We start from the raw sequence: 14,503 nt of genomic DNA, 5'->3' as shown, positions 1-14,503 counted from the left end.
GAGACTTGTCCCAAAGCCACTGTGTTGTCTTGGCCATGTGCTTAGGGTTGTTGTCCTGTTGGACGGTGAACCTTCGCTCCAGTCTGAGGTCCTGAGAAGGTTTTCATCAAGGATCTCTCTGTACTGTGCTCCGTTCATCTTTCCATCGATCCTGACTAGTCTCCCAGTCCCTGCCGCTGAAAAACATCCCCACAGCATGATGCTGCCACCCCCATGCTTCACCGTAGGGATATTGCCTAGTTTCCCCCGATGTGACGTTTGGCATTCAGGCCAAGGAGTTCAATCTTGGTTTCATCAGACTAGAGAATCTTGTTTCTCATGGTCAGAGAGTCATTTGGGTGCCTTTTGGCAAACTCCAAGTGGGCTGTCATGTGCCTTTTACTGAGGAGTGGCTTTTGTCTGGCCACTCCACCATAAAGGCCTGATTGATCAAGTGCAGAGACGGTTGTCCTTCTGGGATGTTCTTCTTGGGGACCTTCAATCCGGCATTATTTTTTCGTACCCTTCCCCAGATCTGTGCCTCGAAACAATCCTGTCTCGGAGCTCTACTGACAATTCCTTTGACCTCATGGCTTGGTTTTAGCTCTGACATGCACTGTCAGATTTGCGGGACCTGTGGGACCTTATATAGACAGGTGTGTGCCTTTCCAAATCATGTCCAATCAATTGAATTTACCACAGGTAGACTCCAGTCAAGTTGTAGAAACCTTTCAAGGAAGATCAATGGGAACAGGATGCACCTGAGCTCAATTTCGAGTCTCATAGGTGCCTGAATACTTATGTAAAAAAGGTATTCAGACATTTCTAAAAACCTGTTTTCGCTTTATCATTATGGGCTATTGTATGTAGATTGATGAGGACATTTTAAAAAAATGGAATTAAGGCTGTAACATAACAAAATGTGAAAAAAGGGAATTTGTCTCAATACTTTCCGAATGCACTGTACATGTCAGTACAGACTTATCGCCATCGCGACGTCCCCCAAAGGCTAACCTGCTAGCCACGGTCTGCTAACTGCTAGCTTGCCTGCCCCGGTCTGCTAACTGCTAGCTTGCCTTCTCCAGTCTGCTAACTGCTAGCCCCTGCTAACTGCTTGCTTGCTAACCCGGTCTGCTAACTGCTAGCTTGCCAGCCCCGGTCTGCTAACTGCTAGCTTGTTTAGCCCCGGCATACTAACTGTTAGCTTGTTAGCATCGGCCTGCTAACTGTCTGAATCGCCGTGTCCCCAGTCAGCCCAACCACTCACTGGACCCATATGTTCACTTGGCTACGCATGCCTCTCTCTAATATCAATATGCCTCGTCCATTACTGTCCTGGTTAGTGATTACTGTCTTATTTCACTGTAGAGCCTCTAGCCCTGCTCAATATGCCTTAACCAACCATGTTGTTCCACCTCCTACATATGCGATGACATCACCTGGTTTAAACGTCTCTAGAGACTATATCTCTCTCATCATTACTCAATGCCTAGGTTTACCTCTAATGTACTCACATCCTACCTTACCGTTGTCTGTACACTATGCCTTGAATCTATACTATCGAGTACAGAAACCTTCTCCTTTAACTCTCTGTTCCGAACGTGCTAGACGGCCAGTTCGTATAGCATTTAGCCGTACCCTTATCCTACTTCTCCTCTGTTCCTCTGGTGATGTAGAGGTTAATCCAGGTCCTGCAGTGCCTAGCCCCACTCCCACTCTCTCATTTGTGGACTTCTGTAACCATAAAAGCCTTGGTTTCATGCATGTTAACATTAGAAGCCTACTCCCTAAGTTTGTTTTACTCACTGCTTTAGCACACTCTGCCAACCCGGATGTCTTAGCCATGTCTGAATCCTGGCTTAGGAAAACCACCAAAAACCCTGAAATCTCCATCGCTAACTATAACATTTTCCGCCAAGATAGAACTGCCAAAGGGGGCGGTGTTGCAATCTACTGCAAAGCTGGCCTGCAGAGTTCTGTATTACTATCAAAGTCTGTACGCAAACAATTCGAGCTTCTACTTCTAAAAATGCACCTTTCCAGAAACAAGTCTCTCACTGTTGTCGCTTGCTATAGACCTCCCTCTGCCCCCAGCTGTGCCCTCGATACCATATGTGAATTGATTGCCCCCCATCTATCTTCTGAGCTTGTGCAACTAGGTGACCTAAACGGGGACATGCTTAACACCCCGGCCATCCTACAATCTAAGCTTGATGCCCTCAATCTCACACAAATTATCAATGAACCTACCAGGTACAACTCCAAATCCGTAAACACGGGCACCCTCATAGATGTCATCCTAACTAACTCGCCCTCCAAATACACCTCTGCTGTTTTCATTCAAGATCTCAGCGTTCACTGCCTCATTGCCTGCGTCCGTAATGGGTCTGCGACCAAACGACCACCCCTCATCACTGTCAAACGCTCCCTAAAACACTTCTGCAAGCAGGCCTTTCTAATCGACCTGGCCGGGGTATCCTGGAATGACATTGACCTCATCCCATCAGTAGATGATGCCTGGCTATTCTTTAAAAGTGCCTTCCTCACCATCTTAAATAAGCATGCCCATTCAAAAAAAATTGAACTAGGAATAGATATAGTCCTTGGTTCACTCCAGACCTGTCTGCCCTTGACCAGCACAAAAACATCCTGTGGCGTTCTGCATTAGCATCGAATAGCCCCCGTGATATGCAACTTTTCAGGGAATTCAGGAACAAATATACACAGGCAGTTAGGAAAGCTAAGGCTAGCTTTTTCAAACAGAAATTTGCATCCTGTAGCTCTAACTCAAAAAGGTTCTGGGACACTGTAAAGTCCATGGAGAATAAGAGCACCTCGTCCCAGCTGCCCTCTGCTCTGAGGCTAGGAAACACTGTCACCACCGATAAATCCACTATAGGACAGAGGAGCCTCTTAAAGAAGAAGTTACAGGTCTGTGAGAGCCAGAAATCTTGCTTGTTTGTAGGTGACCAAATACTTATTTTCCACCATAATTTGCAAATAAATTCATAAAAAATCCTACAATGTGATTTTCTGGATTTCTTTTCTCATTTTGTCTGTCATAGTTGAAGTGTACCTATGATGAAAATTACAGGCCTCTCTCATCTTTTTAAGTGGGAGAACTTGCACAATTGGTGGCTGACTAAATACCTTTTTGCCCCACTGTATATCTATCCTACCCTGTCTTTCTAAGGTCTTTGAAAGCCAAGTTACACAAACAGATTACCGACTATTTCGAATCCCACTGTACCTTCTCCGCTATGCAATCTGGTTTCAGAGCTGGTCAGGGGTGCACCTCAGCCACGCTGAAGGTCCTAAACGACATCATAACCGCCATCGATAAGAGACATTACTGTGCAGCCATATTCATTGACCTGGCCAAGGCTTTTGACTCTGTCAATCACCACATTCTAATTGGCAGACTCGACAGCCTTGGTTTCTCAAATGTTTACCTCGCCTGGTTTTAAAACTACTTCTCTGATAGAGTTCAGTGTGTCAAATCGGAGGGCCTGTTGTCCGGACCTCTGGCAGTCTCTATGGGGGTGCCACAGGGTTCAATCCTCGGGCCGACTCTCTTCTCTGTATACATCAATGATGTTGTTCTTGCTGCTGGTGATTCTCTGATACACCTCTACTCAGACGACACCATTCTGTATACTTCTGGCCCCTCTTTGGACACTGTGTTAACTAACCTCCAGACGAGCTTCAATGCCATACAACTCTCCTTCTGTGGCCTCCAACTGCTCTTAAACACAAGTAAAACTAAATGCATGCTATTCAACCGATCACTTCCCGCACCTGCTCGCCCGTCCAGCATCACTACTCTGGACGGCTCTGACTTAGAACACGTGGACAACTACAAATACCTAGGTGTCTGGTTAGACTGTAAACTCTCCTTCCAGACTCACATTAAGCATCTCCAATCCAAAATTAAATCTATAATCGGCTTCCTATATCGCAACAAAGCATCCTTCACTCATGCTGCCAAACATACCCTCGTAAAACTGACCATCCTACCGATCCTCGACTTCGGTGATGTCATCTATAAAATACCCTCCAACACTCTACTCAAAAAACTGGATGCATTCTATCACAGTGCCATCCGTTTTGTCACCAAAGCCCCATACACTACCCACCATTGCGACCTGACCTTCATACTCGTCGCCAAACCCACTGGCTACAGGTTATCTACAAGTCTCTGCTAGGTAAAGCCCCACCTTATCTCAGCTCACTGGTCACCATAGCAGCACCCACTCATAGCACGCACTCCAGCAGGTATATCTCACTGGTCACCCCCAAAGCCAAATCCTCCTTTGGTCGTCTTTCCTTCCAGTTCTCTGCTGCCAATGACTCGAACGAACTGCAAAAATCTCTGAAGCTGGAAACACTTATCTCCCTCACTAGCTTTAAGCACCAGCTGTCAGAACAGCTCACAGATTACTGCACCTGTACATAGCCTATCTATAATTTAGCCCAAACAAATACCTCTTCCACTACTGTATTTATTTATTTTGCTCCTTTGCACCCCATTATTTATATTTCTACTTTGCACATTTTTCCACTGCAAATCTACCATTCCAGTGTTTTACTTGCTATAATGTATTTATTTCGCCACCATGGCCTTTTTTTTTTACTTCCTTATCTCACCTCATTTGCTCACATTGTATATAGACTTATTTTTGTACTGTATTATTGACTGTATGTTTTGTTTATTCCATGTGTAACGCTGTGTTGTTGTTTGTGTCGAATTGCTATGCTTTATCTTGGCCAGGTCGCAGTTGCAAATGAGAACTTGTTCTCAACTAGCCTACCTGGTTAAATAAAGGTGAAATAAAAAAAAAAAATAAACATAGGCCTACACCAAAAATTAGGTCACATGGGGGGAAAAGGTAGAGGAATATGAGTTAGACTGTTCAGTTACACCTTATTTCAATGGGAAACCCTTTAGGGGTGTTTTAGCAGTGGGGTAGTACTCACTGGTGGTGATTGTGAGGTAGCGATGGGGGTGGAGGGAGTCATGGGTGGTTTGGTGCAGGGTAGACGGAAGCGTTGCCCGGTGTCTGGCGGGGAAGAGTAGGAGCGCATCCGTGCCTCCGGCCTCTCCGGCTCGCTCCGATAGGCCTCCAGCAGGAACGCCGGCGGCTGCTTGACGGACTGCGTCGGAGGAGTTGAGGGGGGCGAGGACATCCCAGAGGCTAAGGAGAAATAGAAAACAAGGGGTGGTGGATTAGACTTTCAGTATGAAAAAGGCTTGAGGCTCTTTTTGCTGTAATCTAAGACATGTCTAAGGGTGATGGGCATCATTGGGCAGAAAATACAGAGTACCTCTCGGCAAGGAGCCACAGATGGGGTGCTATCTGATCAAACTTTCAACAAGGATTGAGAATGAGATGGAGCTCCAGATAGATAGGCAATTAATCTGTAGTGCTGCCCTTTTGCCAGTTGAGACAACATTATTTTGGTGCCATGTGGACAGAGCTTGGAGGATTAATTGTAAACATCGTTTGACATGTTTCGCCAAACTTTACCGGTACTATTAGGATGTATTCGTCTGCATGTTTTGACCGCCTTGGAGTCAGTGGATTACTGAACAAAATGCGCCAACAAAACTGAGTTTTTGGGATATAAAGAGGGACTTTATTGAACAAAACAAACATTTATTGTGTAGCTGGGACTCTTGTGACTGCAACCATATGAAGATCTTCAAAGGTAAGTGATTAATTTTATTGCTATTTCTGACTTGTAATTCCTTTACTTGGTTGTAAAATGTTTGTATACTTTCGTAAGCGAGGCGCTGTCCTCAGATAATCGCATGGTATGCTTTCGCCGTAAAGCCTTTTTGAAATCTGACAAAGCGGCTGGATTAACAAGAAGTTCATCTTTAAGCCGATGTATAACACTTGTATTTTTTATGAATGTTTATTATGACTATTTCTGTATTTTGAATTTGGCGCTCTGCAATTTCACCGGATGTTGTCGAGGTGGGTCACTAGCGGAACGCCTGCGCCAGAAAGGTTAAAGGTCGAGACCAAGTCTGCGTCTCTCACATGGATAGGCAGACCATTCCATAAAAATGGAGATCTATAGGAGAAAGTCCTGCCTCAAGCTGTTTGCTTAGAAATTCTAGGGACAGTAAGGAGGCCTGCGTCTTGTGACCATAGCGTACGAGTAGGTATGTACGGCAGGACCAAATCGCAAGATAGGTAGGTTAACAGTAAAACCTTGAAATCAGTCCTAGCCTTTACAAGAAGCTGGTGTAGAGAGGCTAGCACTGGAGTACTATGATCAAAGTTTTTGGTTCTAGTCAAGATTCTAGCAGAAAGTTTCTAATTTTTGCAATGTTACGAAGATGGAAAAAAAGCTGTTCTTGAAATATTCTTGATATGTTCATCAAAAGAGAGGTCATGGTCCAGAGTAACGCTGAGGTCCCTCACAGTTTTATTTGAGATTACTGCACAACCATCATGATTAATTGTCAGATCCAATATAATATCTCTTTGTTTCTTGGGACCTAGAACCAGCATCTCTGTTTTTTCTGAGTTTAAAATTAAAACATTTGCCGCCATCCACTTCCTTATGTCTGAAACACAGGCTTCCAGGGAGGGCAATTTTGGGGTTTCGCCATGTTTCATTGAAATGTACAGCTTTGTATCGTCCGCATAGCCAGTGAAAGTTAACATTATGTTTCTGAATGACATCACCAAGAGGTAAAATATATAGTGAAAACAATAGTGGTGCTAAAACGGAACCTTGAGGAACACCGACATTTACAGTTGATTTGTCAGAAGACAAACCATCCACAGAGACAAACTGATATCTTTCCGACAGATAAGATCTAAACCAGGCCAGAACTTGTTCGTGTAGGAATTTGGGTTTCCAATCTCTCCAAAAATATGTGGCGATCGATGGTATCAAAAGCAACACTAAGGTCTAGGAGCACGAGGACAGATGCAGAGCCTTGGTCTGACGCAATTAAAAGGTCATTTACCACCTTCACGAGTGCAGTCTCGGTGCTATGATGGGGTATAAAACCAGACTGAAGCGTTTCGCATACATTGTTTGTCTTCAGGAAGGCAATGAGTTGCTGCGCAACATCTGTTTCAATTTTTTTGAGAGGAATGGGAGATTCGATATTGGCCAATAGTTTTTTATATTTTCTAGGTCAAGGTTTGGCTTTTTCAAGAGAGGTTTTATTACTGCCACTTTTAGTGAGTTTGGTAAACATCAAGTGGATAGGGAGCTGTTTATTATATTCAACATAGTAGGGCCAAGCACAGGAAGCAGCTCTTTCAGTAGTTTAGTTGGAAAAGGGTCCAGTATGCAACTTGAAGGTTTAGAGGCCAAGACTATTTTCATCAATGTGTCAAGAGATATAGTATTAAAAAACTTGAGTGTCTCCCTTGATCCTAGGTCCTGGCAGTGTTGTGCAGACTCAGGACAACTGAGCTTTGGAGAAATACGCAGATTTAAAGAGGAGTCCGTAATTTGCTTTCTAATGATCATGATCTTTTCGTCAAAGAAGTTAATGAATTTATCACTGCTGAAGTGAAAGCCATCCTCTCTTGGGGAATGCTGCTTTTTAGTTAGCTTTGCAACAGTATCAAAAATACATTTTGGATTGTTCATATTCGCCTAAATTAAGTTGATCGAGCAGCAGTGAGGGCTCATCTATACTGCATTGTACTGTCTTTCCAAGGTAGTTGGAAGACTTCCAGTTTCGTGTGGCGCCATTTCCGTTCCAATTTTCTGGAAGCTTGCTTCAGGGCTCGGGTATTTTCTGTATACCAGGGAGCTAGAATCTTATGACAAATTATTTTTGTTTTTAGGGGTGCGACTGCATCTAGGGTATTACGCAAGGTTACATTTAGTTCCTCAGTTAGGTGGTTAACCAATTTTTGTACTCTGACGTCCTTGGGTAGGTGGAGGGAGTCTGGAAGGTATATCTAGGAATCTTTGGGTTGTCTGAGAATTTATTGCACGGCTTTTGATGATCCTTGGTTGGGGTCTGAGCAGATTATTTGTTGCAATTGCAAACGTAATAAATGGTGGTCCGATAGTCCATGATTATGAGGAAAAACATTAAGATCCACAATATTTATTCCACGGGACAAAACTTGGTCCAGACTGTGGCATGTTGGACAAAACCCACTGAGTCGATGATGGCTCTGAAAGCCTTTTGGAGTGGGTCTGTGGACTTTTCCATGTGAATATTAAAGTCACCAAAAATTTGAATATTATCTGCCATGACTACAAGGTCCGATAGGAATTCAAGGAACTCAGTGAGGAACGCTGTATACGGTCCAGGAGGCCTGTAAACAGTAGCTATAAAAAGTGATAGTGTAGGCTGCATAGATTTCATGACTAGAAACTCAAAAGACGAAAACGCAGCGATTTCTTTTTTTTTTGTAAATTGAAATTTGCTATCGTAAATGTTAGCAACACCTCCGCCTTTGCGGGATGCGCGAGGGATATGGTCACTAGGGTAACCAGGAGGAGAGGCCTCATTTAACACAGTAGGTTATTCAGATGATTGAGAGATGATTGTGTAAGTCTGAATCAGCAGTAATGGAGTTAGGATGATAGATATAGCTGGAAAGTTATTTGTTTTAAAACAAAGATAATCCTTTATTGTTGTAGCAAGCATCTGAACACTGCTACAAAGACAGGAGAGACGACCTTTCAAATCCGAGTTTGAAAAGGATCTAGCTAGATCAACATACATCTTCATTTATAACAACATAGCCCTTATAGATATTCAAGAAGAGGTTTCAAAAGAAATGACAGACACACCATTCAAACAGTCAACTGAGAACAGATCGTCCACATTATACTAATGAGCTACTGTTATACTAGTTAGTACCTTTTCATCCAATGCACGGCATACACACATCCTCCTTTCTGGCTATCCAACAAAGCAAGAAGATCACAGTGAGTAGGTATCATTAATCAGCTCACTCCCAGAGGTTCTAATCGCAGACCTTATTGACATGCAGACGATGGAGTACATCTTCCTTGATGAGCCCAAGCAGAATCAATACAGTCCTCTAGGCACTTCACCAGACTTTTAAGTGGCTAGTCATGGACATAGTGTGAACATAGTGACTTGCGGTGGTGTAGTACCAGTCATAGGCTGCATTCCCTTCCAAAAAGTCCTCTCTTCCTTCTGCCCTTGTTCACTCTCCTTCACACTGGAAAGGTGAAAGAAATATGGTAGAAACTAGGTTGAGCATTTGTTTACATCTACAATACCAGTTGGAATGGAATGCAGCCCATGTATCGGTTGTACAGTAAAACATCACTTCCTGCCAGGAAAAAAAATCTACGCCCTACACATTACAGTACTAAGCACCAGCAACAGCATCGTGGGGGAGGTATGAAGCCGATCGCGCGGCAGGTAACCTAACGCTTAGAGCGTTGGGCCAGTAACTGAATGGTTGCTAGTTCAAATCCCCAAGCCGACAAGGTAAAACATCTACCGTTCTGCCCTTGAGCAAGGCAGTTAACAGCTCCACGGATGGATCCCGGAAAACAAGGTGCTGCCTAGACCTGGATTGAAATAGTGTTTGATTTCTTTCAAATAGCCTACTTCAGTTGTGTTTGATTGAGTTGCTTGCAAAATGGAACCAATGTAAATCTCAAATGCAAAACCTGCCCATCTGACTGAATAAATGACTGAATAAAGTAAAAATGATTATACTGTTCCATTCCACACTCTACTCACCTTAGATTAGTAGATTCAGACTAATGTTTTTTTATTATAAATGATAGGATTAGGTAGGATTAGGGTGGAGTAGTGGTTTGCTCATTGGAACACAGCATTGGGGTCACAAGGCCAAACTCCAGAAGTGACACAACCATCTACTCCATTGAAAGTGAACCAAACTAAAAATGTGCTCCTCTGTAGCTCAGTTGGTAGAGCATGGCTCTTGCAACACCACGATAGCGGATTCCACTCCTGGGACCACCTGTGCTTAACATGTATGTATGTATGTATGCACGCACGCACGCATGACTGTAAGTCACTTTGGATAAAAGCATCTGCTAAATGGCATGTATTATTATTATTGTAGAAAAGGACCATGGAGTTGGTGGAATCATCCTTTAATTCTTGGCCACTTGCTCAGCTGGACCAGGGGCGCTTTAATTAGGTCAGGTGGAAATGTCCGACAGATCTCAACTCATTAAAAGGACGAAATCGCCATCGCCCGACCTCGCTGCTTTCTCTTCCTTAACTCTGTTTAATCCAGACATTCTGTGTGTCCATGAATCAACGTAAATCCAGTGAAGCTGTTACCTTTCATCTGAACTATTTGTTGCGTTCGGGAGAGCGGGCCATCAGTTATTGTTTATAGTTATTACCGCGGAGCGCACGCTTCAAACCTGTTGTGTAATGTAAATGGACAACGATCACGGTCCTACAGATCATCACAGGCCAATTATGGTTAATATGTAATGAAATTACATGTACATATGAAGACAAACCTGAAAGGATGAAATATGAAACGTCATTATTGTTTGCTGAACTGATCCATTCTGATATCAAACTGATGGAGATTATAGATTGAATAACCGATAACTGATTGAATTATTTGTATTATTATTCTCATTATTATGATGAATAGTTATGAGCCTAAATGACTCAATGACGATTCCTATTGACTTATTATCGAACTGAATTGCTGAATTACCTAATTATGTTAATAATGAGAATGATTGTTATGATTTGACCTTTGTGATTATGAATTTGATTTGATACATGTTATTCTGTTTCCTTTGTTATGCAGCACAGACAAACTACCCAGTAAATAAATCACTTTGTGGTTAAAGAACTTCCTGCCTCAATCTCATCCATTCCTCTTTCACCTGACCCGTGACCACCTGTTCACCTTCACTGAAAGTCATCCTACCTGTCCAGCTACCCACACAGATTCCAATAATCTTTCAATTATTATTATTATGTTCTCGAAACAAACCATCGTAACAAACAAAAAATAAACCAATTCAGCGTATTACAGTTCCTAAATGGACTTCCCTAATCGTCCTCCCTGGAGGCCTGTCCTCCACAGCGGAAGACGTGAACGGCACGACAATGACCTAACACCACTTTGTCCTACATCAAGCCTTTCATGCTAAACAGGAGAGGTTCCCTTTGAAACCATTAGGTTATAGACCAGTGTCAGGGCCGGCTCCTGCCGCAAAAAAAACTAGTTGGGGAACTCAACTTACTGTTGAGAGTTAGAATAGTAGAATACACAAGGTGCAATTTTGAAATTTGGTTGTGCATCAACAGTTTTTCTCTTGTTATGTCAGTCACTGACAGTCACTCAATTAGCCTTGTCAGCGAACAATTGTTTGAATGGTAAGTTAGCTGGCTAGACTATCTAAACTTGTAGTAATCATGACCGAATACCGACCAGACACACAGAGCACATGCACAGGGCCCCTGACCTCCAGGGCGCACCCATTGATTTTGTTAGTCACTCTCACTCAGATATCATTAACATGGCATAAGTCTAACATTCTGACTGTGTGCATCTGTGTGCACCATCTTGCGCATATTGATTTTGTCCATCCACACCAGACACGATCAGGACGTGCAGGTTGAAATGTCAAAACGAACTCTGAACCAACTATATTAATTTGGGGACAGGTCAAAACACATTAAACATTCATGGCCATCTGGATCTTTGTAGAATTTTGACCCATTTTGAGTCCCACAAAATTGTGTGTGCTCTCTACTCTGACAATTAATCAACAGATAAAAGGGGAAACCCAGTTAGTCTCTAGTAATCTCTCCTCCTTCAGTTGTCTTCTTCCTCTTCTTCTTCTGTGGACTTTATATGGCAGTTAGCAACCAACTTTAGGGTGCATTACCACCACCAACTGAACAGGAGTGTGGAGCTCAGTTCATCTTTCAATCACCCACATGGGTATAAGTGCTTAAAAACCAATGAGGAGATGGGAGAGGTAGGATTTGCAGCGCATCAAGCGTCAAAATAGAAGCACGTTATATTTTAGCGCCTGGCCTACGCAGACACTCATTGATGCACGTAACGTGAGCAGTGTGGGCAGCATGTAAGCAAAATGTGTAGAATTGCAGAAAGTTTGCTTTAAAACTGGAACATTTTCTCTACTCTCCATGGGAAAATGTGTAGAATTGCAGGAAATATACTTTAAAACGTAAATTTTTCTGTCCCCCGTCAAGAGGGTTTTGCCCGCAAAATGGGGGGCCCCCCAACCAAATCTCACTTAGGGCCCACAAAAGGCTAGAGCCGGCCCTGACCCCTATACACAGCTTCCTAGACTAGAATAAAACATTATAGGGAGAAAGGGAAGGAGTGATGGAGGGAGAGAGAGATGAAGGGAGAAAGGGATGAAGGGAGAGTGGGATGAAGGGAGAGAGAAATGAAGGGCGAGAGATCCAAAGAGCGTTTCTCACCAGTAAGATGTCATCTGAAAAGTAGTCCACTTTGTATGTGTATGTGTGTGTGTGCGTGCGTGCGTGCGTGTGCGCGTGCGTGCGTGTGTGTGTGTGTGTGTGTAGGCTTCATCCGTCTCTCTGCGTCGTAAATCCACAGGGGATCATTAACATCAGCGCTACTGAATCACAACCCTACTGCCAAATGTATACACACAATTCCCCAGATTTTGCGCACACACACACACACACACACACACACACACACACACACACACACACACACACACACACACACACACACACACACACACACACACACAGCTCTCTGTTGCATTGCTTCACCATTAGCATATTCTCTCTCTCTCCACCACACACACATAGAAACAAACATGGAGTGGCAGCTCATTTGAATAAAATATTGCCCAGTGTAATACTGGCTGCTTTCAACACCCTGCATTTACACAAATCCACCAGTCCAAATTGGTTCAATCTTTTCCAAGCAATGTGATTATGGTGATCATAACACACACACACACACACACAAAGATAAAACATTTTGGCAAGCTAACTATAATGATATTTTGGATTACTCTCAAGGTCATAATTTCTTTCTCCATAAGACTTCAGAATGATTTGGATAAACCGCCTGAAACCGCCTGAATCATGGAAAAGCGAGCTCCTTGTGGTGGATTAAGTGTACACGATCTCTTAGAAGTCAAAATCAATATTCTGAATAATATTCTGGTCAGATGAACAACATTCTTCTAAAGCAGATTCTGCTTTGTCCTCTGTGAAACAATAAAACATGTCATTCAAATCGTATTTAAAAACAAATGAGTTGAACCACTTTTAGCAAACAGGATTATCTCACAGTCCTCTGAGCTCAAGTAAGATCACACATCAGACCAGCGCTAAAATAGATATTTTACAATTACATCAACAATACAAGCTGAGGGCATAACTCGATTACTTTTGCTCTGATTACAGTTTTGGTGAACGCTCACTGTCAACGCAGAAACCCCCCCCCTGAATGAATGCCTATAAAGTAGCAATGTGTGACGGTGGGATCTGGGGAGAAATCTTTATGTTTGAATAATCGTTCATACAGAAAGCTAATTGTTCGTGAGTTTGAACAGATTTATCCTAGCCAGCAGGTTGCGTTGAGTGAAGGGAATCCGTGTCACATAGAAAGGAAAACAGGATTTTGAACTCTCTCTATCTTCCGCAACTGTCTTGCCTTCCCTTTAGTGGGGGGGTACAGTACTTAACCTTAGCCCGCTCCATGTCAGATTGATTAACCTTCCGCCTCCCGGAGCACCACTTTGAACCTCATCGACAAGGCCTACTGGTTCCAGTCAGCAGCCATTGCTTCCATTTTTTGTCCTGTCTATCTGTCTGTGTCTCTGTGTCTCTGTGTCTCTGTCTGTCTGTCTGTCTGTCTGTCTGTCTGTCTGTCTGTCTGTCTGTCTGTCTGTCTGTCTGTCTGTCTGTCTGTCTGTCTGTCTGTCTGTCTGTCTGTCTGTCTGTCTGTCTGTCTGTCTGTCTGTCTCTAAACAGCCATTTGTCGCGTGTCTGTCCAGCAGTCAGGCATTTCATTTAAAGGGTTGGCTTCCCTCAAAAATGTTGCATTAACTCCTGATCTGGCATCTTGTCTTTTTTAATAATGTGTGCTACATGTTTGATTACCTGGGTAATCACAAAAGGTTAATTGCATGAAATGACAGCGTGTCTGCTATGTAGCAAGCCAAACACTGGAAATGTAGGTAATAGGTTTTACCCAGCTAGCAGATAATGTTCTGAGAACCATATGTTTCTTAGAGCTTGTTTGGTGAGAGCGTGGTTTTCCTATGGTTATTTTGCATGCAACCTTCTCATAATGCTATGGGAATGGTGCAGGATACTCAGCTAGCACATAATGTTCTGAGAAACATGTGTTTCTAAGAGCTTGTTTGGTGAGAGCGTGGTTTTCCTATGGTTATTTTGCATAAAACCTTCCCACAACGTTCTGGGAATGGTGCAGGACACCCAACGAGAACATAACGTTCTGAGAACCACTTGCTTCTTAGGTGGGAATTTCAGTACCTCAGCATAACGTTTCCTACA

General features: G+C 43.1%; 1 protein-coding gene across 4 annotated transcripts in view; it reads right to left on the bottom strand.

Moving 5' to 3' along the window:
- The window catches only part of LOC120027752 (5'-AMP-activated protein kinase subunit gamma-1-like), a 79,033-nt gene that overhangs the window by 49,691 nt on the left and 14,839 nt on the right, over positions 1-14,503 (bottom strand). For all 4 annotated transcript variants that reach the window (XR_005473340.1, XM_038972765.1, XM_038972766.1 and 1 more), the window contains exon 2: positions 4,957-5,174. Coding sequence is in view for 3 of the 4 variants with exons in the window: in XM_038972765.1 (XP_038828693.1) it covers positions 4,957-5,174 (218 nt within the window). In the remaining variant the exon portion in view is untranslated. The remainder of the gene's footprint in view (positions 1-4,956; positions 5,175-14,503) is intronic.

This window comes from Salvelinus namaycush, chromosome 33 (assembly GCF_016432855.1).
Source record: "Salvelinus namaycush isolate Seneca chromosome 33, SaNama_1.0, whole genome shotgun sequence".
In the NCBI taxonomy this organism is placed as follows: domain Eukaryota; kingdom Metazoa; phylum Chordata; class Actinopteri; order Salmoniformes; family Salmonidae; genus Salvelinus; species Salvelinus namaycush.
The sequence above is the reverse complement of the archived record's forward strand: the minus strand, read 5'-3'. Positions and strand labels throughout refer to the sequence as shown.